Consider the following 26,778-nt stretch of genomic DNA (forward strand, 5'->3'; position numbering starts at 1 on the left):
TGGATGTCTGGGGGTGACTGTCGCTGGGTTTGTGTATATTTTGCCAAGACATTTACTGTGTATCGGAGCACCACAGAGAGGGGGAAAATAGCTTAAAATTCTATACAGTATTCATTTGTTGTTGAAAATCAAAAGTTTTGAGAAACCATTAAAATCCTTCCAAATTTTATATGTTTTAATATCTGTCCATGTTTAATAGCCTCTCATGTTCAAGTCATAACACTATTTTGACGCTTAAGGTGGGGATGTTAAAATAAATTCTGGCTCAAAGAAAAATGAAAATCTTTGAAATAAGAGTCTGAGAAAAGGAAAATAAATACAGTTGTCACGTAACTTCAGTGACACTTCCTTAAAAAGTAAAAATTAGCCATTTAGTTTATTTTAACTCTTTAAAAAGTAGACCTTCCTGAGATCAAGACTTGTTTAAAATAACATGAAAATGGTAAAGAAATCCTTTACTTGTATTTTACTAAAGCCAGGTGCATAGGAAGTGCAGGTTTTTAAGTGAGTTTCCTAAGGGCTGCAGTTTAGAGTCTTCTTTCTCATCAGTATCTTGCTTCCAAATATGAGACTCACACTGACTTCAAAGAGAGCTTCATGAGTTCAAATATATTGACAGTGGAAGGATAAAAGAGAATTGCCATATTATAGATAAGACATAATTCCTGAAATGTGGCTGCCCCTGAAGTGAGGGACAGTGAGGTAAGATATAAACCTGAGGACAAGTTGCAGAGTAGTGAAGGAAAGAATCAATACAAGTAAAAAAAAAAAACAACAAAAAAAAACAAGGCAAAATAAAACACCTCTGGACAAGTAACTTCACCATCTTCAATTGTCTGAAAAACCTATATTAGCTAAAGATTCAAACAGAGAAAACTATATGAAAATACACTTAAGACTTTTTTAAAGATTAATTCTCAAAATGGGTCTCTAAATTAGAAGACAAAATACCTGAATAAAATAATGTTAATCACTAGACTGTGTCTTAATTGACATTTTTGTTCTCAACTCTAGAGTTTAGTCTTCATTAGAGACTCCCAAGGCTTTGCTCTTTTAAGAATAACCATGTGTTGATCATTCAAGAATGATCATGTCCCCTACTAAGTGCTGGACAGTTGTGGGGCAAATCTTGCATGAACACATCAATAAAGGTCCTTTCCTTTTTGCTTAAAGAAGTTGGCAATGGCAACCCATCTATATATGGATGGTCAACTCAGCCCTGTCTCTACCTATATAAAAGAGGTATAGGAAGATGCTAAAGGGGCCACACCCCTGGGGAGCTCATAAACAATGACAATGTTTTGTGGTAAGTGCCCTAACAGAAAAAATGTACAAGGCATTATGGGAACAGAAAAAAGAAGGGTCAGTTTTGTTTAGGTTGGGAATAGTATTAGGAAAATCACTTCCCAAAAGGAAATTGGTATAGCTGGTCTTTGTGGAAGTGAAAGTTCATCTGGCAGAAAAAGAAGGTAAAAACAATCCAGACACAATATGAGTAAAGCTTTAGAAGTGTGAGGTTTTCTGTATTGATATGATAAATATTAGAGCTAAAACTGAGGATACATGGTGGAAATGATCAATAAGGGTACAATGGAAGAGGCTAACCAACAAACTGTGGCTCCATGCACATACTTTGTATCCAAACCAAGTATATACTGACGATCTTCACATCTACAACAGCAGCCCACTGTGACTTCCAATATATATATATCTCCAAGTACTTTCTGGACATTTCTTCCTCGTCATCTTCAGGTATCTCACATTTAATATTTTTAAGATTACACTAATATATTCTCCTTGATGTCCTATAACAATCATTGAAGAAAACTGTGACCATTAACTAAAAATATATCATTAGGTTGGAAGCAGAAGTGTCAACATAGGCACATCTATTTTCTCATTGTGAAGGAATGATTGTCAATTGCCCTCTGTTAGCTTGAGTATTATCCAGTGGGGGCAGGATTCAGAAAGGCAAAGAGGCAGGACAGGACTCCAAGAACTCTAGGACAGATGCTTCTTTTTTTCTGCTTTGCAAACAAAAACTGATTTTTGATCTATAGGTTGTGCCTGATACTATTTGCCATTTTGTTTTACTGACTAGAGGTTGTTCTGAGCTTTGGTTCACAAAGAGAAACTCTATCCCTTACTTTTTCTTTTCAGGTAAACCTATCTATCCCTGGGTCCTTCCTGAAGCCTCGAGCTGTGCAGCATTATTTGAAGTTGTCTTTTAATTAGGAGATTAAGGAACTAAGTCAATACCAGTGGGACTCAAAGCCAGCACCCCAGCAGGAAGAGTCTTGAATACCCAGAACTGGGACATGAATAATCCCCTACTGGCTTCAGTATGTCTTTGAAGGTTACCAAACAAATCTTTTAGTCATAAAAAGTAATGGGAGAGAGTGTAATTAGCAAGCAGAGCTGGCCTGTCAATTCTCCCAGTGTGGTAGGTGAGAAGGTGCTCTAAATTGCAGAAGTTCCAAAACCTTATCATGACCCATTAATGGATTTCCTTTAAGGCCTTGCCTGAGGGCACTTCATCACACTCTTATTTCTCTTGTTTTAAGCATTCTGTGTTATTAGAAATTAAGACATGGTGATCAAAGAACACATTTTATCTCCTTCATTTCTTCAAGTTGTACAATTAGAATGATGAGATTTAGATGAGATTTAATCACCCACAGGAGTTGGTGTCACTTTGGGGAAGTCTTGTGACTCTTGGATGGGTGTCAGATGGCATCACTGTGAGTGGTTGATGTCTACAATTTAGCATCATATAGTGACAACTGCTTGCTTTCACAGCCAAGCAAATCTGGAAGGGTTTTTCATATCTTGGCCCTACATTTCCTAGTTGTGAGACTACAGATAAAATTTTAATAACTCTTAGTTTCCATAATGGAAAATAGGTGAAATAAAATTCATTTTACAGGGATATTTGGAGGATATAACAATATAATGTTGATGAATGCATGGCACATAAAAAGCTCTCAATAAATATTAGTTCCTCATATCACAAAGATTTTTCTTTTATTAATAACAAACACTAAGGTGAGTCATACTCTGTTTAACTGCTTCCTTCCTGGTGCAGGAGAGATGTTAACTGTTTTTGACTGTGGCATCATTGTCATATTTGGAGACATGCTGGAGAGAAAATGTGCTGGCTGGCAAAATTGTTGATAATAGAGCACACGGTTAAAATTCCTATCCTGTTAGATGTTTCAAGTAGCCCTACGTCTCTCTTGAGGGTGCTGTGGCAAACTGCGTCCATCTGCTCTTCCATTTTTGAGGGCATACCTTCCAAACAAGTCCCAGGCATATGTCTACATAGCAAGAAAGGAGAAGTGGACTCAATGTATTAAAATATTAACTCAAGCATGTTAATAAGAGACCTACAAAAGTAAGAGTCAAATATAAAAACCAATCATGAGGCTTTCGAGTTGCCATAATTCTGTTTACTGCATAGCATCAATCTAAGAGACAGCTGACCTACATAGGCTACTTTATCATGTTTGATCTCAGTACTTATTCATGTGCCTTGTTGTTCCTGGAACATTTTTATAGCTTTCTTCTCCTCTGTGACAGTTTTTCTAGAATGACAAGTTCTTTGGTCCAAAATAAATAGGGGTAATGAGAGGGTTTGTTTTTCATCTGAGTCTCCATGTTCAAAGGCAGGAAAAAGACAAGACAGAAATTACATATGTTTAAGAGGTAACAGTTAAATACTTGAGAAATATGTGTCCTTGAATTTCTGAAGATTTTGGAAGACATACAACTGCATTTTACAAATGTTTCCTCTTTCATTGATGTTTAATTCTTATAATTAGCACCGTGCAAATTGTTACATACACCACTAGTATCATGGAGGGTATTTATAAAATAGGGTTATTTGGTGGCAAAACATGCAAGCCCAGAATTATTAAAGTGACATGTTTCCCTGAGAGGTATTCTTAGGTCAGGTATAAAATGTTTCAGTGGAAACACTCCAATCTCATAACACTCTATATTTTAGGGAAAAGAATCAGGAAATATATAGCTAATTCCATAATAGTAGAGCTTCCTGCTAAAGAACTAGCTTTTATACCAAGGGGGAGCCTCAGAGTTCATTCTCTGGTACTAGTCTTGTCCTCTGCTGAGCTAACTCAGGTCTCCTGAGCCACTTCCTTGCTAAGCAATGGAAAGGGGATAAAAAGTCTCCTGGGCCATCTGCATCTCTCTTTTTCAATTAGCAACATTAAATATTGGCATGATGAGGTTCAGCAGCCCTGAATTTGCTAGACAGTAGTCAAGAAGAATGTCCTAAAATTTTTGTTTTAAGGGAAGCGACCTAGCAAGATGACTGGTGGTGGTGATGGTGATAGTTTTGTTTTAATTTTTAACATTTTAAAGGTTTTCTTCATTTTCTTGAAATCAGAACAGGTACCATCTTTTTATTCATACAAAACACCCATCACAGGCTTCCTAGCACATGCTTTTTTTTTTTTTTCCACATGCTTTTTAAAAAGAACCTGAAGAAGAAAGAAATTCTTGAGGAAGAAAGTAGGAAAAAAGAATATATTCATCACATACTGTGGAAATGTTTTGTCTTACATCAGTGTGTGAGTTTGTTTACCATTTCCTATCACTCTAGTTAACAGAGATTAAAAAGAAGGTAAAAAGGGGACGCCTGGGTGGCCCAGCAGTTGAGCATCTGCCTTCCGCTCAGGGCGTGATCTCAGAGTCCTGGGATAAAGTCCCACATCAGGCTCCCTGCATGGAGCCTGTTTCTCCCTCTGCCTGTGTGTCTGCCTCTCTCTCCCTCTCTGTGTGTGTGTCTTTCATGAATAAAATCTTTAAAAAAAAAAAAAAGAAGGTAAAAGAAGAGGACAGTCTTCCAATTTGACAGAATAAGGGCCATTGAAAATTTGTTCTTCCTTAAAAGTAGTAAGAACACTAGCAAAAATTGTCAAAATCAACTTTTGAGAACTCTGCAAATTAAGGAAAGGCTTGCAAAAATCTGAGGAGTGTTTATTCGAGAAAAACAGTTGAATCTCTTAAGAACAGCAAGTTTTGGGGCATTTTAATGGACTTTATTCTCATCTCCCTCCCCTCAATTCTAGGGTAGCTATGAAAACCAAGAGCTACATAATCATGTTAGCTGTGAAAACCAGCAGCCTAGCAGTCACTGGCAGAGGAAAAACATATTTGGAGCTCCCTAAAAGTCCTATCCCCAGAGAATTGTCATTATTTGACCTGTTTGGCAGCTCCACACAGCTTGTCTTTATTCGACCTGACTTGGGGCTTGCTCACTGACAACAGCCTTCACCTTGGGGGTATTTGTGGGGAAAAAAACAGCAGTAATTGTTTAACACTGCAACTGCTAAAAAACAAAAACAAAAACAAAAAAACACTGCAACTGCTGTAGGCAGGGATAACAGTTGCAGCTACTAAGAAGTGGAAGAGACAACTTAAAAGCAGCAGCATGGAAATGAGATATTTCTATGGGGTTTTGAAAAGCTCTGACATATTACTGGAAATCTAGAAGGCACAGTCATTTGCAGAGTTGTGTGTATGTTCAATAAAGACCCAAGAAGGTCCTAATCCCTTTCCTCTGGGTGACCTTGAAGCTCTGTGTAAGCAGAAAGTGAAAGCTACATGAACTTGCCATCAGAGAATTGAAGGTATCACCCACATGCATACAGATCTCCTCAGCAAGGCTGGAAGGTTTATTGGCTGAAGGCTTTTAAGGAAATCTGTACAGTCATTAGTCAAGAAGAAGCTAACCAAGCAGAGAATTCAGTTGCCGTACACAACAAAGAATAGTTCAGGAAAGTCACTAAACAATAAATATCAGCAGCAACAATAATAGCAACAAAGAGAAACAACAACAAACCTTAGATGGAGTGAGTGGGAAGTGGATCTAATCTCCAGAGTTTCCACACTATATCACTTAATCTATTCTGCTTTCAACAGAAAATAAATGTGACATACAAAGAAAGGGGAAAATACACAGGAGAAAAAGCAATCAACAGAAACTGCCCATGAGTAAGTCCAGATTTGGGACTTACTAAACAAAGACTTTAATTGAGCTATTATAAATACATTCAAAATACCAAATAGGAACCAAATCTAAGGAACTAAAGGAAAATAAGAGAACAATGTCTCATCAAATACAGAATATCAACAAAGAGTTGGAAATTATAAAAAAATTATAAAAAATGAATGAAAAAGAAGTTCTAGGATTGAAAAGTACAACCACTGAAATGAAAAATTCACTAGGAGGGTTCAACAGAAAGATTGAGAAACCAGAAGAAAGAATCACCAAACTGGAAGATAGGTTATTTGAGAATATCTGATTTGAGAAGCAGAAAAACAAAGAATGAAGGAAATTAAATCAGAGACCTGTGAAATATCATTGAGTATATGAACATACACATTATGGGAGTCTCCAAAAGACAGGAAAGGGAAAAAGGGACAGAAAGAATATTTGAAGAATTAATGGCTAAAAACTTAGCATGTTTGATTAAAAGAAATATTAATTTGTATATTCAGGAGGCTCAACAAATTCTAAGTAGGATAAACTCAAAGGGACCCACACCTGTACACATCCTGACTAAACTGTTGAAAACCAGTGACACAGAAAGATTCTTGAAAGCAACAAAAGAGATGTGATTCATCACATACAAGTGATTCTCAGTAAGATTAAGTAAGAGCTCCATGATCAGAACCCCTGGAGGCCAGGAGGCCACTGAATGGCATATTCAAAGTGATCATAGAAACTGTCAACCTTATCAACAGATTATGTAACACATTTCATTTACTTGTACTAACTAGTGGTACACAAACTTACACAAACAAAACACTCCCCAAGGTGTCAAATTTGAAGCACAGCATCTATTTGAGTGAAAATGTTCTTGAAAGTTTAGGTTTTATATTTCATAAAACCAGCATATTTAAAAAAACAAATATAGGCATCGATTGAGGCCACACATACTCCATGTATTAATCAAACAAGGCTTATGAATCTAAAGCTGTGTTTTTCAAACTGTGGGTCACAGCAAATTAGTGAATCATGAAATAAATTTGTGAGTTAGGGCAGCAGGTTTTTTTAAAGAATAAAATACATCAGAATATACATGCATAGTATATTTTCATAAAATTTGCTTTTGATAAGTATGTGCATTTTTGTGTGTGTTTATATACATTAACTAGATTTGGATATAAAATATATCTTTTGTTGTAGATCATAATCAAAAACGGTTAAAAGTCACCATCTAACTGATACCCAAAGAAATTGGCACAGTTAGGATTCATGGTGAAGATATTTAGCAACTTTCTTCCAGGTAGGAGTAGAATTTCTGATCCCTAAAATCCTCATCAGGGTGAGTGGTATGGCCAAGTGAGGGTGAGTTACATCACAGTTTCTGGAAGCATACGCCTAGAATCATATTCATAATCTGGATAGGTGCTAGAGATCATTTCACCTGGGCCAGGTACATCTCAAGATTATAAAATGTACAGTATGATTGCAGGATATAATCACAATAAAGTGAATAAATAAAATCCTCAGTTATCATACTTAGTCTTTTCAGCTAAGGTAGTCTATTCCAGGTTTATTCCTGAATATATCATTGCTGCTGGACAAGAACAAAGAACATCTCTGGGAGTCTTATTTACAGATTCATGAATCAACTTGAGAGCTCATCCTGTACTTTTGTCTCATAATAGTCACATCTTATGGAAGCTAGTTCCCCTTTTAAAATGGCCAGATTTGGGCCATGGGGGCTGCAAGCCTAAAGGAAAGAGTTAAAGAAAAGTAAAGAATGGTTGCAAATCACTGCTGGGAGAGATAATTTGTTTACAAAACTAGATTCCACACAGAATAGTAAGGAAAGGAAAAAAATCAGTAAGGTATTTAAACATAAGTTTCAATATTTTGACCTAAAAAATATAACGCAGAAAACTAATGTTGAGAAAAATCACCAGGCTGTCCAATCTAAAAACTGAAAGAAACCCTAAATGTCCCCAAAGGTGTTTCTCAAAGTTGAGATACTTGTACTCTCAGGGGTAGATGTAAGTGAGCTGAGGGGGTAGAAAAACCACAGGAAAAACAATGTGTGAAAGGTCATATTATTTGATGGAATCTACAATACTACTAATTGTAAGATGCATTGTTATTTTTGAACCAGTAAAAAAAAAAAAAAAAAAAAAATGCCATGAGGCAATTCGTCTTACCACTTACACTGTTTTAATCTTATTTAAAAGATCTTTTTAGATTAGACATAAGTTTTGTAATACACCATTCTTGAAGGAAAATTTAAACTATGCTAGTTGATTACATATAAAAGGAAAAATTAAAAGTAAAATAAATTGACTAAGACTTTTCTAAAGTTGCCTCAAATTCAGTGTCACTCTTCTGAATCAATTTTCAATATGGAGTCACCAATGTTTGAGTTATCAGGATATTGAGGACCCAGCATTTTTCAGAAGAGGGTTCCATTATCATCTCCAGGAAACTGTTCTAAACTACTAGCACCCTCCAGCAAGTTTTGATGCTGGCGTCCTATTGAACATGTTAAGAAGTGTCACTGGAAAGTTTTTAGACAAAACCACATTCATATTCTTTCCTTAAGTGATCTTTAGTTGGTTTGTTGCCAGATATTTTAGGGGCTTGCTGTTGTCCAGTCATGCCACCAGCAATTCTTTAACTGTGCAGCTATGTATCTAAAACCACATCAAGACCTAACATAACTTGGAAGGTTATGCAGGGCTCCTGGTCAACCATTCTACATGGCTATTCATTGCTCATTGCACCAGCTCAGCTGCCATTTATCTATGAGTCTGTTTTCATATCATTGAGTTCAATTTCATTCTCATCTGCGATCGAATTCAAACTCATGCACGAACAGTACCTTAGTTTGCTATTTCTGCATAACAAACTACTACCCAATTAGCAGCTTAGAACAATACCCTTTCATTATCTCACAATTCAGGAGATCAGAAGTTTGTAATGGCATAGCTGGATTTGCTGTTTAGGATCTCACAAGACCAAAATCAAGGTGTCGACAGAACTGCATCCTCCTCTGGGGGCTCTGGGGAAGAATCAAGCTCGTTGTTGTTGGAAAAATTCAACTCCTTGTAATCGTAGCACTGAGGTCGTGGTTTCCTTGACATGTGGCCTCCTCTATATTTAAGGCAGTAATATGTGTCAAATCCGGCCTGTGCTTTAAATCTCTGACTTCCCCTATTGGCTGCATTTCTCTGACTTCTTTTTCTGTCGTCAACTGGAAGAAAGCTCTTACGTTTTTAAGGGCTTGTGATTAGATTGGGCCACCTAGATTTTCCGGAATAATTTTCCTATTTTAACATCAATTGATAGATCACATATGCAAGTTTCTTTGGTCAAGTAATGTAACACATTCGTGGATATGACAACAGAAGATGAAGGCCTCAGGGGCTGAAATTCTGTTTCCCACATTTAGTTTGATTTTGTTGTTTAAAATTAAATGCCACATGTTTTAACCATTTGATATTACACTTGGCATTATGTTGAAATGCTACATTTTATAATCTATGTTCTCGATGTTGGTCATTTTAGCATCCTTGGCATTGACAGGCATGTCAAAGGACACTGGGATTTTCTTGGCATTCCCTATTTGATTAAGTTCATAGTTTCCTTTTTTATTTAATTGAATCACTTGTCCCTGGAAATTCAACAGCCTCCAATACATTGGAAGTTTCTGACAAACTGATAATCCACACTTTAATAATAGTCTTGTATCATGCATGAAGTTAGTTACATCAACCTCTTACTACTTTGGGATTTCTTTCGTTTATTGTGAATGCTTTGGCATTTTCTCTTGTCTTCAGTTGCATGACTTGGCATTGGTAAATTATCCTTTAGTATGTATTTCAGTAACAAAACATGGTCTAGCTTCATCTCCTTGTGAGTTTGTACCTCAGTTATTGCTTTGCAAGAACATCTAGACTATGGCTAGCTTCCCAATAATACACATTTTCATTACTAATATCAAATTTACACTCCATTTCTTGTTTCCATGTTTTCCTGTGAAACAATAACTGTTCATTTCAATGCCAGATCATAGTATAATCTTGTTAGAGACATATTAAACAGCATCCAAACCCAATTAAGGCCTGAGTCTTAATAGAGTAAAGCATTAGATGGCCAAGAGAATTTCTTCCAGGCAGAAGCCTGCAGGAAGGCAGGGAGTACTGCTGGTAGCACTGCTCTCAGACTAAAAATTCAACACTTAGTAACCTGCAAATATGTGCAAATTGCTTAACCTCTCTGAACCTTAGGTTCCTCATTTTACAAATGAGGACAATAAAGTTTAATGCATTAGACATTCATGAAATTAGCTTAAACAACATAAGTGTGACATATGAGTCTTTCAATGACAGTCAATTCTCTTTCCCTAATTAGATAAAAAAAAATCACTATAATGCACAATAGTTGACTCACAGACTCATTGCTTCCTGGAATTTTTTTGCTAGAAGAGACATTTAGTAGACATTAGCTATTCCATATTCCTTATTTAATGAGTGTATTAGTCTCCTAGGGCTGCCATACCAGATTTCTACAAACTTGATGGTTTCCAACAGAGACTTATTCTCTCACAATTCTAGAAGCCAGAAGACCCAAATCAAGGTATTGGCAGAGCCATCCTCCTTCTAAAGGCTCTAGGGGAGATTCTTACCTTGCCTTTTCCCACTTTCTGGTAGTTCCTACTGTTTCTGGACTTGTATATATCATTCCAATCTCAGCTTTGGTCTTCACATGGTTTTTCTCCCATATGTCCCTATACATCCTCACCAGTCATTGGATTTATGGTCCACCCTATATCCAACACGACTCCACCATAAGATCCTTAATTAATTGCATCTGTTAAGATTCTATTTCCAAGTAATATCCCATCTTTAAAAAAATTATTTATTTACTTATTTATTTGAGAGAGAAAGAAGAAGCAGGGGGAGGAGAAAAGGGGGAGGAAGAGGGAAGGGAAAGCATCACAAGCAGACCCATGCTCAGTGGCCGGATATCACAACTCTGAGGTCATGACCTGAGCTGAAACCAAAAGTCAGATGCTCAACTGCCTGAGCCATACAAGTGCCCCCAAATAAGGTCCCCTTCTAAGGTTCCAGATGGATACAAATTTTGAGGGGACACTATTCAACTCACTGTACTGAGGAAGTAGGTTTTATTGAAATAACATTTAAAAGAGAACAAATTTCTAACATTACGTATCTCTGAGTGTTCAAAGATATCTTATTTTTTCTATCTTCATATCCTCAGAAGTGGCCTGTAACAGTATAATGTCTGGGTTTTGCAAGGTAGGAGTGACTACACAGAAGAGCCTTTGGATGGAACACCAGAGCTCCAGTAGAAACTGAGGACAGCAAGCAAAGGATAAAATGGGTGTCATATCTTAACACTGAGCACAACAGACAGTTCAGACAAATCCATTGCCTGTCTCATCCCTGGGAATTTTTCACAGGCCATGTTTTCCCCACAAGTTTCAGCCTCTACTCATGTTTCTCCACCTCCTTGATTCTTGAAGACTTGGTTCACCTCTCTTGACTCCTTCATTTTGTTCCTGAATTTTCTTCTTCCTGGACTCTTACTAAAGTCAAACCCCTGTATTAGTTTCTTACTGCTGTTATAACACATTCCCACAAACTCAAGTGGCTTTAAATAGCACAAAGTTCTTATCTTACAATTTATACCATTCTCTAGGGGAGAATCCATCTCCTTGCCTTTTCTAACTATACAACTTGCCCACATTCCTTGTCTCCCCCATTCCTCCATCTTTAAAGCCAGCAAGGGTAGGTCAAGTCTTTCTCAATCTGCATCATTCTGATCTCTGCTCTTGTCACATTTCCTCTACTTATAAGAACCCTTAGGGTTGCACTGAACCCTTCAGAAAAATCCAAGATAATTCTCCCCATCTCAAGATTCTTACACAGATCTGCAAAGTCCATTTTGCCATGTAACATTCACAGGTTCTATGGATTAGGATCTGGGTATCTTTGGGGAACCATTATTCTGCCTACCATTTGTCCTCATCTTTTCAGACAGAACATTTTAGCTCTCACTCTCCAGGCTGACCTGCATGCCAAAAGGCTCCTTAAACCAAGCATCTTGCCATTTAGCTGCTCTGAGATTGCTAGCTTTATTTTTCTCCTCTCCTTCCAGTCACAACAAATGAAAAATACAGCATAAAGATTAAGTTTTAAAAAAAAAAAAGGATTGCTTCCCACTAAAATAAATTCTGTCCCCACTACACCCTTATTCTCAGAAGGCCAAAGTGGCCACAGAACTCAGATTTTAAATAACAACATTTCCACTATATTCCATTAAATGTGAAAAAATTCCCCTTTAGTCAGTTGTTATCTTCTAGAAATTACAGACATTTGGCTTTAAAAAAATATCTTATGTAGCACAGCTGAGAAAGTATAATTTCCAAAGCAGCATCCAAACTTATACCTAGGAGATACATCAACAAAATTTGGCCAAATATATTTCAAACTAAATGAAAATTTCTGTTAAGATGTCCGTAAATGTGCGTTTTCCATTTCTAAGGTACACATGATTATTCAAACTACCTGTTCCCACTGAGGATAGAAAAGAGGTTCTCAAAGTTTGAAGAGATCCAAGAAAGTTTATTCAGGCTGGTTCACTAAATATTCTTAAATTAGGCTTCATAGGAAAGGTTCTATTTTTTTTTTAAGATTTTATTTATTTATTCATGAGAGACACACACAGAGAGAGAGAGGCAGAGACACAGGCAGAGGGAGAAGCAGGCTCCATGCAGGGAGCCTGACATGGGACTTGATCTCAGGTTTCCAGGATTACGCCCTGGGCCGAAGGCGGTGCCAAACCGCTGAGCCACCCGGGCTGCCCCATAGGAAAGGTTTTAACAGCAAGATCTGAGGAGGTGGAGTATCACATGAATCAGATAAAACCATTTTTATTTTTTTTTGATAAAACCATTTTTAAAAATAAGTCAGCATTGATAACACAAGATGACTATAAATAAACAATGCATTAACAGTACTGTGTTCTGAAAAACTGAGGTACATATCTCTTTCTGATCTGTTCTGATTGTGAAAAAAATTGGAAAGTATGTCCCATTCTAGAAAACATCACTTTAAGAAAGACTCAGGCAAGCTGGGGCATATCCAGGGGAGAGTGTAAATAGTGGTAAAGAGTCTGGAGACATGAAGTATAAAAATCATCTAAGAAAAGCAGATGTAAAGCACAGCGGATCCATGGCAGTCTTCCAGTATTGAGCCAGTGCCACTGGGGTGAGGCAGTAATCCCTTGGTGGCTTTAGTCTGCCATTCCTCTAGTCCTTCTCCCATTCTAATGCCCAGGTGAGTTCTCAAGACACAAATCTCAGTATGTCACTGTCTGTGGTTAACTCCTATGAGTAAACATGTAGCCAGTCTCCAGGCCAATCAAAAGAGTTTAAGCATTTCAAGACCCAAAAAGATCCTTGCCCCAGTCAGTTGGCATTCCAATTAGCTGGGTGTCCTTATGGGGAGTTAAGGGTCACCACCATCAATTATGATGACCTTTGTGACAATAGCTCACAGCCCAAATTAAAGATCCTGAAACATGCCTTGTTAGCTTTCTCACCTCTGTGCCTCTGTTTACAATGTTTCCTCTTCCTGGAAGGTAGCGGTGTCACTAACTTTCCATTTTCCTACAGGACCTAACTGAAGTTTCACAACATCTAAGAGTTTTCCCTGAATATCACCTTCCATTTTTATCCAGATGAGTTCTCTATTAAAATACCACCTGGCAATAAACCTTTTATAGAAAGTATTGAATTGAAAAAAAAAAAAAAAAAAAAAAGAAAGTATTGAATTGGTTTGCAGGCACTGATTTACTTAATAATGGGACATATGAGCCTAAACTGAGACACATCTGTACATGAGAAGGCATTTATTTGCACAAGATAATTGCACAGAGGGAAATGGACTGTGAGGTGGAGGTTTTGAGGCTCTAAACCTGATGGCCAACATGGAAGTAAGGTGGGAAAACCAAGAGAGCAATTTAATGGCTGGCCCTCAATCCAGGTTCTGGTTCCTAAGCCTGTTCCCATAGACTTAGTTCAAGTCCTATGGAAAAAGAAGGGCTACAGATAAAAGCTTTAGGAATTGAAAGATTTGGAAAAAAAAATGGAGTGTATGCAAGGCAGTTTAGGGGTCAAACAACAAACTATAACACATGGTAGGGAAAGTGAGCCCTCTTCCCACTTATGTACTCATTACCCAGCCTTGCTCAGATTTGAAAAGGCCACCAGTGCCTCTGAGACAGTGCAATGAATTCTGGAGTGTGTGAGGAGGCCCATGCCCAGCAGATGCTGCTCTGTTATATCTAGGGGGAGAGGTTTTAGGAGAGGACACTTGGGAAAATGATGAGTCAGCAAAAAATTATTTTGTTTTTGTTTGTTTAAATCCTGGAGACTCCCAGAACTACTTTAAGAGTGACCTTTGCAAAGGGCTGGAGGGTCTTAGACTTCAAAGCAGAAATGACCAAGCAGCCAAATATAAATTATCACTCTTACTGTGACTTTACTTACAGCCAAGGTTTGGAGGCCTGGTGAAATCTAGTTATGGCTATAGTATATTCTTAACCTACTCCTACCTCTGTTCCTTGGCCTTGAGATCCTTGAAGGCAGACTGCTGGTTTTTAAAAAATCTCTGTAGCCCCATTACCTATATAGTTCCCAGCACAGAGTAGGTATTCAACAAATTGCTATTGAATAAAGGAATAAAATTAATGAAAGAACAACTATCTTTAATGGACAAATTCAGGACAAATAGGTGGAAGTTAAAGGAATGTAAAAGGCTCTTCTAACAATTAGAAAACGCTATCAGTAGAAAAAAGCCCATGGTAACACAGTGAGAATTTTATCACTGGAGGAGTTGTCAAGGGTGCCCCAGAGGAGGTACATCCCTCATGGAGAGAAATGCATCAAATCATTTCTTACTGTCAAACTGCTTAGTATTAATTACATGAAGACCAAGAGGAGTGTGGCCATGACAAAGGAGTTAGCCCTATAGGGTAACATGCAAAAATGATGAGCCAGCAACATAACTTTTTTTTTTTTAAATCTTGAAGGACTGTCTATAAAAATTAGGAAGCCTTAAGCCAGAATTCACCAGAATTAAACTGTACCCTGAAACACTGTTGCATGAAGCCGTAGACATTATCTTCAAAAGCTATCCTATTATAACTCTGAATGATGTCCAGAGGACTAAGGTATCTAATGGACATTATCTACAGTGAAGATGTTTAGTGATGAAAGGTTAAAGGAAAGATTTACAATGTGCTGAGTGTACACTGTGATTTGTAGACTCCTAGCCTGTTTCAATGTCTCTTCCACAGCCTCTGGCAAAGTAAATGCTTAGGCCACTTGTCTTTATTCCTTCAACTTCCAATAAATGACTGAAGGAACCCACATCTACAAGAGGGAAATTACTAGACAATTCAGGAAAGGTCTTCTGAGATAAATGAACATTCTACATTAATTTAAAGGCCACAAATAGAATGATGGAGAGTACTATTTCATAATGTCAAAGTTCAAAGGCACTTTTCAAATGTCTCTTTAAAGAAAATCGGGACCTTTCTTTCTTTCCTTCTTTCTTTATTATCAGAAAGTTTGCCAAGGGCACACTGGGCCTTGGGTCATTCTGTTTTGACATGGAAGTTCTTTCATCATTAAAAATAATCAAAAGATCAGAAATATTTAACTCTGTATTAACCAAGAGGATACATTCCGTAGCATAAAAAAGAACAATATTGAAGCATTAGAATTTCAAAGGTTGCATTTCATTAACTCCATAAAACTTGCCCCCTTCATACATGAGGGAGGGCTTACGTGAGGCTGTGACTAGCTCAAGGAGTAAGTGTGAATACATGTTTTTTTCTAGTGCATTTCACGTTACTTTACATGAAAACTTTGGGAAACCTGCTCAGTACACCACTAGTAACTCTCTATGTCTAAATATATTACTTTTGGGTATAGATTCACTTACATTAGATATAGATGTGGACATAAATATATTTGTATGAAAATGAAAACCTCCTATGAAAGGCCTCTTTTCCCCCTATCTTAAGGTATAATTTACAGACAGTAAAATTTACCCTTTTTAGTGTATGGTTCTGTAAATTTTGATAAATGTAGTCATACAACCACCACCACAGCAAGATAATCGAACGATTCCATCACATCCCCAAATTCCCCTGGGCCCCTTCATCGTATATCCCTCTCTTCATCTCTGGCTCCTGGAAACTACTGATCTGCTTTCTGTTCCTATAATTTTGCCTTTTCAAGAAAGCCCTATAATGTAGCAAAGGCCTCTTTTAAATTTCAGGCACTGGATAAAAATTAAAGCAACTAAATGAAGTGTCGATTTTAATGTGCTGATTTCTATTTCCTGAACTTAAGGCAATGATGGATATATAAAATCAAATTACCCTTGAATATTACATCTTGAAGCAGGTAGTACCCAGGGAGCCCTTTGAATATATAGATCTTTAGGACTTCAATTTCAACATATTGAATCAAAATCTCTCAGTGCAGGTTCTGGGAATTGTTTTTATCAAGTTCCCCAAGCTTGATTCTGATTGATAGGGCCAAATTTGGGGAATATTAACCCAAGAGGCATTCACTGTATGAGATTAACTGCCAGGATGGAAATTATGTGTGGCAATGGGATCAAAGTTCAGAGGTTGGGAGAGTTCTATCTAGGTGACCCTGTCCTTGGATGTGGCTACCACTTACTGCCTGCAGGACTTGTAACAAGTCACTTAAACTCACTAAACCTTGTTTTTTTCTGATACGCAGGGGTAATGATGCTGACTTCATAGGATTAAATGTATATAAAGCCTTTAGATAGAACCTGGCACACTTAGCATTCAACTATTGGAAGCTGATTATCTTGCTGCATTGGTATCAGTATTAATATCATTATCATCATCATCATGCCACCATAAGTATTTTACTTGTCTTTCCCATATTTTTGTATTTTGGTCAGTTTCACTATTTTTTAGCCCTTCCTCTAGAAGTGATCAAAGTAAACAGAGTCTACTTTTGTAGCAGCCCAACCAGCATTCAAAGAACTGCAAAGGTAACAGAAATTCACTGATTGTCCCCAACTCTCACCTTTACTTCAAAGACACCAATGGCACAAAAAATGAGTTACTGGAAACTCACTCTTTCCCAAGGGTATATATTAATGGCCAAATATGAGCAAGCAAAAGGGAGGAAGAGAAGCAAAGGGCCAGAATAAAGCCGAAAATTAGGCTGTCTGTGTAGTTGGGGGAATATCTCAAAATTTACTTTATTCACGTGTAGTTTTATCCTGCAACGTAGACACATGTATTTTTAATCTATAGTTTCTTGAAAATATTTACTATTGAAATATAGTTGACATACAAAGGCAGCAGTTTTTCTTTAAGCCATGAAATACAGAAGAGTGATGATATTTGTCTGCACTTGCTGATCTAAAGAAAGAACTCCTATCCTTAAAGAATTACACGATGCTGCCAACACCACAGACTGAAGACAAGGAGCAAAAGACAAACCTGAAACTTACAAGCCCTACCTGTTCTCAGCATCAGCGCTGCACTTTGGGGACATCAATTCAAAGGATTTGGTAAACTTCACCACCTGCCACACAGAAAGACATAAATTCAAGTCAATTAGAGCTTTCTTGTAGGTTAAAATAATGCAATTAACACTTTTCATCTTTACAATAATTATTATAATAATTGGAAATTAAAGTGCAATTTTAAGTGGAGAAATCTCAAGGGACAGAGGAAGAAAATTCTACCCCACGTTTTTTTTATGTTGATAGATATCTACTAGACATCCATGGTGTACAAGGTGCCATGTTAGGCATGGTGAAATAAAAGAAATATAAGAAATCAGGGAGCCAAAAAAATCATTAAACAGCACTTAGTCCAACAATGCATTTGGTGGGCTCAGAAATGGAGACAGAGAAATCAACTCACTATACCCTTCGGTTGCAAGAAACAGAAGCCATTTGAGCCAGCCTATATAAAGTGAGACTGATTTTAAGGAACAAAAGTTTCTTGCAGAACTCATGGGAAGGAAATGAGCCAAGAGGGGTCTATGACTTACATCTCTTCTCTCATTCTTGCCTCCCACCTCTCTGTCTCCCTCTCTCCCTCCTTCTCTTCCTCCCTGCTTCTTGTATTGCTTTCTCACCATATCTGTTTCAACTTCTGCCCAGATGGCGGCCTCAATCCCAAAGTCTACACACACTTAGAGATCCTGTGCCCACCATCAACTCTCATTTTGGATTTTACTTCCAACATAGCATACATTGCCAACGTTTTAATACATTTTACTAAATATGCATATATTTTTCAAGTTTTTCTTTAAATTCCAGTTAATTAACATATAGCGTAGTATTAGTTTCAGGTATAGAATTTAATGATTCGACACTTCCATACAATAGCCAGTGTTCATCACAAGTGCCCTCCTTAATCCCCATCACCTATTTACCCATCCTCCACCCCCTCCCTCTGGTAACCATCAGTATGTTCTCTATAGCTATGAGTCTGTTTCTTGGTTTGCCTCTCCTTTTTCCCACTCATATGTGGAATTTAAGAAACAAAAACAAACAAACATTGGGGGGAAAATTTATTGTGTTATGTATTTACAATGAGGAGTATACTATTTTGTGGCAATCTTGCCAAGGGACATCTCATTTGAAAACATTTAAAAATTTTTATTGTCCTTTGGAGAAGAAGGTAGAGACAAAACCTTGAAAAGGATGCCCTCCATTGACCCCAGTCGTCTTCCCTGGTTTATCATTGTTCTCAGGTGAACATTTTGTTGACACCTGCCCTCCCACTTCCTGCTCCAAGGGTAAAGAAGAGAAAACCATCTTCTTCAAGGATCATCCCTGGTGTGGATACTTCCTCACTCATCTTGTGAAACCAGAATATTCAGTGCAAGAACACGATCAAGCTTACTACTCTGAAAGAAAAGTTTGGACACAGAAAGTGTAAAGATAGTTTTTCTTATTATTAGCTATTGAGTTCTTATTATACTCCAGGCTCTACATCAGAAGCTTCTTGGACTATTTAAGTTCCTTAGTACAGCTCTATAAAGCAGGGATTTTTATTCTCAGTGTATAGATGAGGAAACTAACCCATAATTTTTAAGAAACTTGCTCAATTTCACACAACTAAATGGGGCACCTGGGATCAAAGCATGTCTGCTTGATTCTAGAGTGCCAGTTCTTTCAACAACATTAAAAATGTTGAGTAGGAAAAGCACCATTTCTGGTCCTCTTTTGACAAACTATACCACATGATAGAAAAATGAGGCCCTTACACTGAAAGGAGTCATCTGAATGTCACTGGATGCTTCCAAGGTTGACATTTATATTTGCCTTAGCTGGATGCAGTCATGCTTCAAAGGCCTTTTAAATTAACCACTTATGAGGAATTGATGGGCACCTGAGAAAATGATTTGGAAACTGGGAATAGATTAAATATTAAAACAGCTTTATCAGTGAGGTAATGAACCCAAACTAAGAAAATGCAACATTAGGAAAAGGATAAAAGAAAAGAGAAGCCCATCACAAAGAAAATTGTGTGTGACTAGCCAAATGCAGGGGAGTCACAGTAGACCAACTGCAAGAAAATGCCCTTGACAACTAGAGCACACATTTCATTTCATATTCCAGTGTGAACTAAGCCTCTACAAAATCATTCATTGTGGCCAAATTTGTTTTCTAAAGATGGTCACAACAATATCTCCTATCCCACACTCTTCACTACAATACGACCCTGCCACCCTCCTACCAAGTGGTAGGGTCTATATTCCCACCCCCTTGAATCTAAATGGGTTTCTGACCACTTTGACCAATAGAGTATATAGAATGGACATGATGTACCTTCTGAGATTGTCATAAAAGGCAATACACCCTCTGCGTCATCTGATGAAATACTTGTGTCTGTGGCCCCAAGACACCATGTAAGAGGTTCAACTGCCCTAAGGCCACTCTGCTGAAAGGGAGGCAAACCACATAGAAAGGCCATGTGTAGATGCTCTGGTCAGCAGCCAGTCTTTAAGTCCTTCCAGTCTAGGAGTCAGACATATGAGTGAACAAATCTGCAGATGATTCCAGTTCCCAGCCCTTAAGTCATCCCTGACTATGTTTTTCCAACAGTGTGAGGCCTCAGATATCCTGAAAAGAGTCAGGCCATCCTCCTTGTGGTACTCTCTCCAAATTTCTGATCCACAGATCTGTGGGCATAATATGATTGATTTAAGCCTCTAAACTTTGGGTTTGTTACACAGAAAAGATAACCAGAACACTAATCTTAATTGAGGATTTAAACAGAAACCAATCACTGAGGAATCCTCATCCACTTGCAATATTCTTGGGCCTCAAAAGGCTATCAAGCCACAAAGAAACTATAAGCTATCACCAAATAATAAATCCCTTGAACTATACTCCAAATAATTTTTAAAGTTAAAACAATAATAAGGTAAAAAGTAGTAGCATTTCATTTATGTTTGCATAATACAAAATTGTCACAGATTTTAAAAGGGGGAGTTAGTCCTCTAGCTCTACTTTGATCTCTCATCATTTGTGATTTATTTCCATTATTTTGTTAGATGACAGAAAATTCTTTCCCTATTTTTATCATGTTTATGCTGTTGCTATGGACTATATGTTTGTAGTCCCCCCAAATTCATTAGCTGAAACCCTAATTTTCAATGTGATAGTATTTGGAGATGGGGTCTTTGAGAGGTGATTAGGTCATGAGGGTGAAGCCCCCCATAAGGAACTGATGCTTTTATAAGAAGAGGCAGAGAGAGCTTGCTTCTTCTCCTTTTCTTTGCTATTTGGGGATACAATGAGAAGATGGCCATCTACAAGTCAGGAAAAGTGCCCGCACTAGGCATCAGATTTGCTAGTGCCTTGATCTTGGACTTCCCAGTCTCCAGCATTGTGAGAAATATATGTTCTTTAAGCCATCCATTGTATATTAATTTCTTATAGTAGCCTGAACTAAGACAACCATATTCTCCCTTTTTGCTCCAAATATGTATGAGGCATTTCACATACATTATGACCAATCCTTTATATAGGTATCAATGACTAAAATATCCTGGCATGGTAAATATTATTATGCCCACTTTATTGAAGGGAAATTAAGGCTCAGAGGGGTTAAGTGGTTTTCTGGAAACCATACAACCAACACACCACAGAATTGCGATTTGAACCATGTCAGTCTGATTCTATAGCCCCAGTTTCCCCACTACCACTGCTTTTATAAACAGGAGCAAGATTGTGACACCAAATTATCTGGATGTGATTCCTTCAAAGTCAGAATAGTCAGATAAACTCTGCCTTTATTTATCAATTCTATAAATATTTTTTGAATACCCATTAATGCCTGAATTTAAATAAACACAGGCTAAAAGTAGCTTGAAGTAAAATACTTGGCTTAATATAAAACTAATCAAAATACCAATAAACTATTGTTTCTGCATTTGGAAATCAAAACTTTTTTTTTCTTTTTTTAGAGAGAGAGAGAGAAAGAGTGCAAGTGGGAGGGGGAGAGGGAGAGAGAAACTTACGCAGGGTATGTGCCCAGTGTGCAGAGCCCAACAGAGGGCTGGATCTCATGATTCTGAGATCATGACTGGAGCCCAAATCAAGAGTCAGATGCTTAACTGACTGAGCCACCCAGGCACCCCTCGAACAGGAGATGCTTTTATTTTTCTAACCTGACAGATGAGATTAAACTCCCCAACAATATTTCATTTGGTTTCTCTTTTACTTTTTATTGGAGTACTTTACAACTCTAAAAGGATAGATATTACTTTCTGAAAAACTGATAGTAATGCAAATTGGGTTGCATATGAGGGAGTAAGCCCCCCTTGTGGGGTCATTAAGGATCACTCGGACACATCCACCAAAATTATATTTGGAGAAATTAAAGAATTCATCACAAATCCTAGAGAGGAAAAAAAAAATTCCTAGAGAGGGGAGCATGGTATGCTCACAGGACCACATAAAGTCACCCAAAGCCCAAAGTTTGGTCACTGCAGGCAGGGAAAGAGCAGAGCAAGGACCCATGGTAAGTACCTGTATTGGGGTCAGGGCTAAGGTAGCTTGTGCCACTTGAGAAGCCTGCTCTTTGGTAATCTGAATGTAACTGGGTCAACATGGAGAGGAAGGGGTAAAATGGGAAAGTCATCATGAGGGGATGGGTACCCAGAATGGGCAAGAACTAGGTAAAAGTTCAAAACAAGCAAGGTGAGTACAGGCATTGAGGCCACAAAGAACAGCTTGACACCACACAAATGAATTTTATTCAGGTGGAAATGCAAATGAATTTTATGTGAGTAGAAATACAAATGATTTCTGTGCAGTAGTAAAGGTAAGCCCATAGTTAACAATTTTATTGTCCTGGATGATAGCAACCATTTTAGAAATCTAACCTAGCAATCTTATCCTAGCATTCTTTCAGTACCTATTTTAGAATTTACTTTACCACCTCACTTGATTTCTCTCTTTGATGAGTTAAACAAGATTTTGGTACATGCTTGCTTTAGATTTCTGCAAGGGTTAGGTTTCTAACTTTTTGAAAATTGTTTTTTTTCACACAACAGAGAGATACTGAGTGCCTGTACACATCAAGTAGCACAGGGCCTGGGGCTACATGTGGAAAAGTAAAGGGAAAAAAAATCTCTGAATGCATGATGTTTACTGTGTGGTAGGGAGCTTCATCTGCCCTGGCTCCTCAAAACTACCACTTCCTAAAATAATAAGTGAACTTCTGCTTTCCACATCTTAGGAAGACAAACCTAGGAAATATAATATCCAGAGATTAAAAGAGAATAAAAATCTTCAAAGAATGTTTAAATTTTTTTAAAAAACCTGCTCAAGGATAGTGCTTATAAGAAATGGAATCAAAAAAGAAAGAAAGAAAGAAAGAAAGAAAGAAAGAAAGAAAGAAAGAAAGAAAGAAAGAAAGAAAGAAAGAAAGAAAAGAAATGGAATCGAAAATTCTGGAATTCTAAAGCTATAAAATTTATAGATCTAGAATGAGAAGTAGATAAACAAATAATCTCTTGATGAAATGTGTTTGAACTCCTCATATGTAAAAGAGGACCTTTTAAAACCACTAAAAGGAAAAAACACTTTTTTTCTAAAATGTTAGAACTTTTTATTTCAATATAAACCATACGCTATAAAGAAAAACAGGGTCAAATATTTTGTTTTATTTTATTGTTTTTGTTTTCTAAATTCAATTTAATGAGTCAAGGGAAAGTCAAGGATTATCCTTTAGCTTTATCACTCTCTATCATGGAGAGTACTAGTTATATCCCCCAATAAACCAGTCTATGATATCCCGGCCAAAGTCTGATGCTGGGTTCTTGAACCACAGTGTTGACCTTGTGTGTAATAAAGAATTAACTTTAGCAAAGAAAGTCTCTGGCCTTTACTCTTAGTTCCTGAGAGGTAAGCTCTAAGCCCCTGGAATGTCCAGTCTTGAAAAAATATCTTTGTTGACCTGAGGACCTTGGGCCAGCCAGATAGAACAATGTAATTTGAGCCACACAACAATGTGGTTCGGGGGTGGGGTGCACCTTTGGGTCATGTGGTATCACTTGACCTCTGGAGGGAATGGAGACTGAGGTTAGCTATTGTAAATTTTGGTGATTAAGCGTCAATAAAGATCTCTGGATGCCAAGTCTTGGGTGACTTTTCCTGGTTGGTAATACTTCATCATGTACATTGTCACATATCATTGCTGAGAGAAGTTAATGCTACCCATGACTCTATGGTGACAGAGGACAACTAGAAGTTCCACATTTGGAATCTTCCTGGACCTTGCCCATATAGTTCTCCTTTGGCTGATTTTAATCTATGTTTCCCCATAATAAATCATAACCATGAGTATAACAGCTTTCTGTAAGTTCTGTGAGCCCTTTTAGCAAATTATTGAGACTGAGGGTGATCTTGGAAACCTTTGAACTTATAATTAGTGTCAGAAGTAAGGGCAGTGTTATAGATTATGTTCCCTTATTTTGTATTTTGTGTGATAAGTCACAGGTTCTTGTGTCTTTAGCAGAAAAAATGAGAATAATGTTGACTGTCTTTGGCTAATATTGATTATCTAAGGCATAGTAGTGTACACTGGATAGCAAAGAGAGATATCAAAAAATAATAAATAAGGTCTCTAACTTTTAAATAATATTTTAAAGGGGAAAAAACTTTAAACTTAAGGGTCAGAAAAAGCCTTAGGTGTAGAAAGTTAGTCTGATTCCAGGTGACCTATGAAGGGCTGCAAGTCCATTTTAGAATGGATTTATCACAGAAATCCTAGTCTAGACCATATAGCTGGGAACCCAGGGCTTCTGGTGGCATCTCCTATAGATTTTCTGAATTTAGGGCAATTTGAGATTAGACTCACCACCAATGAACCCTCAAAGTCATCAGAATATTAGGCCCTTAAAGACAACATGCCCATGGGACTTGGTCCATGTTGAGGCCAGCAAGAAGGAACAGTGGAGAAGTAATACATTTCTGGAAATGCAGACTGATCTGCTTGCCTCTCATTCCTCTAGAGCAGAGATGGGCAAAGGAGACTATGGGCCAAATCTGCCCCACCACCTGTTTTCATAAAGTTTCATTTTAACAGAGCCTACTCATTAATTAAATGTCACCTGTGGCTGTCTTTTGCTCTAGCAGTAGAGTTGAGTAGCTCCAACAGAGACCATATGGGCCACAAAGCCTGAAGTATTTCCTAGCTGGCCCTTCATAGAAGAGTTTGCTGACTCCTGGTCTAGAGCCATCTCTGGACCAAGTTAACCAGTTATTTTTTGCTAAATTTTAATGACTGATAATAGATTAATGTATTCATATTCCTATGTAATTTATCTATAATTCAGAAGGCATATTCCTAGAGTCAGAATCTTTACATCTGAAACAAGACTGTAATGATGGAAATTTTAGGCACCACAGTAAGGGCTGGGGGATATACTTGAGGACATGCATATGTCCCAGTTGTCATGGATTGTCTCACTTTAATTAAGCCTATCATCCTGAGACAATTATTAAAAGTGCCTCTTTTCACCCTTAAAAGTATCTTTGTTTGAAAAGCCAAACTCTAGGCAGCCATGCCTCAAACAATTTATATGTTTTTAAAATATTTATTAAAAATATAATGCATTCAAGTAGAAAATTATTTATAGTCAGACACCTGGGTTTAAAAATGAAACAGCTAAAATATTTCAGTGCAATTTAATGGGATATATAGTGTCACTGTGGAGACTATGACCAATAAAAAACAGACAAAAGCATAAAAGAAGAATAAAATTTATGCTTTATTCTTGACTTGGACCAATTGAATAGTTCTCAGCCTCATTAATTTTTAAAAATTTATTCTCTAAATCCAAGTCTGATTTTATAATAGATATACCAAATGAACCTATATTAAATAAATAAATGCCGACATTCACATACAAAGTAAAAAAGAATCTAACGAGAGAAATCTCAGAAGTGGTTTATAGGTCAATGAAACTGAACAAGTGGTTCCAAGCTCCTCTGGCTGTTGATCAGCCCTGATTATTGCACCCTAGGGAAGGCAGTACACATGCCACAGTGAAGTAAACAAAATATCCCCAAGCATCTCTGCCTGTTCTTTGGAAAAGCTCCATGGACAGAAGTCTTTTGATTTGGCTATTTATCAAGCACTAGTTGGTCTGGTTTCTCTCTGTGTTTTTTTTTTTTTTTTAATTTAAAAACAACTTAAAAAAACAAAAACTGTGCTCAGGACTATCTACTCCTGCCACCAAAAAGAAAATAAGAATGATCTAATAATCACCATTTTTTCCATTAGTTTTCTTTTTTTTTTTTCCATTAGTTTTCTTAATCTGTATTTTTCCACAAGAGGATTATTCTATTGGGAAAAAGACTGAACTAAATGATCATCTACTGCTATCCTTCTTGATAAATTTCTCACTTACACTGATGAGTAATTTACTCTAATCGTTGATTCACTCAATCAACATTTATCAAATGATTAGTGTTCAGGCATTGTAATGGGCTCTGGAAATACCAAGGGGCATAAATCACGTCCTGTCTTTGAGGGACTCAAAATAGTGAGGGGGTAAACAGTTCACAAAAGTATAATTTCATCACAATATATATTCAAAATTCTACAGGCACACAGAAGAGGGTGTTGAAGAAGCCTTTTTGTGAATTATGTCTTCAAGGGTGGGCAGGCATGTTCTAGGCTGGATAGTGGGGGAAGTTTTCCAGGTTGAGGGACAAGTAGGTCAGAGTTTTGGCCAAAAACAGAGAAAACACTCGAAAGGGTTTAACTGAACCTAATTCAAAAAAGGGACTAGTTACAGAAGTGTGGGCAGAAACCACACTTAAAAGAAATCAATAAGAAATGGTGAGGTACCCAGGAACTAGCAACTTTGGAAAGGCTGCAGTCTAAAGGAGCATGTCTAAAGGTCACAAAGAGCAAGAGACAGAAGGAAGGATGGCAAGAAGGGGAAAATAAATTTATTGGTGTCCTAGAGGCATCAGAACTATCGTAGGTATTCTTGGAAAAATCCAGCCACCTCTACAACTGGCAGAAAAGAACAAGAGGAATACTATCCCCAATTTCTCTCTCCTTAAGTCTTTAAATCTTTTGCTGGGGATGCCTGGGTGGTGCAGTCAGTTAAGCATCTGACTCTTGGTTTTGGCTCAGGG

The 26,778-nt window shown here is 37.4% G+C and overlaps 1 protein-coding gene across 1 annotated transcript in view; it reads right to left on the reverse strand.

The window, feature by feature from the left end:
• Positions 1 to 26,778, reverse strand: part of PDE11A (phosphodiesterase 11A) — a 363,233-nt gene that overhangs the window by 190,650 nt on the left and 145,805 nt on the right. The window contains 1 exon segment of the mRNA XM_025460463.3: positions 17,614 to 17,678. Within this exon segment, the coding sequence (XP_025316248.2) occupies positions 17,614 to 17,678 (65 nt within the window).

Source organism: Canis lupus, chromosome 36 (assembly GCF_003254725.2).
Source record: "Canis lupus dingo isolate Sandy chromosome 36, ASM325472v2, whole genome shotgun sequence".
Classification (NCBI taxonomy): Eukaryota; Metazoa; Chordata; class Mammalia; order Carnivora; family Canidae; genus Canis; species Canis lupus.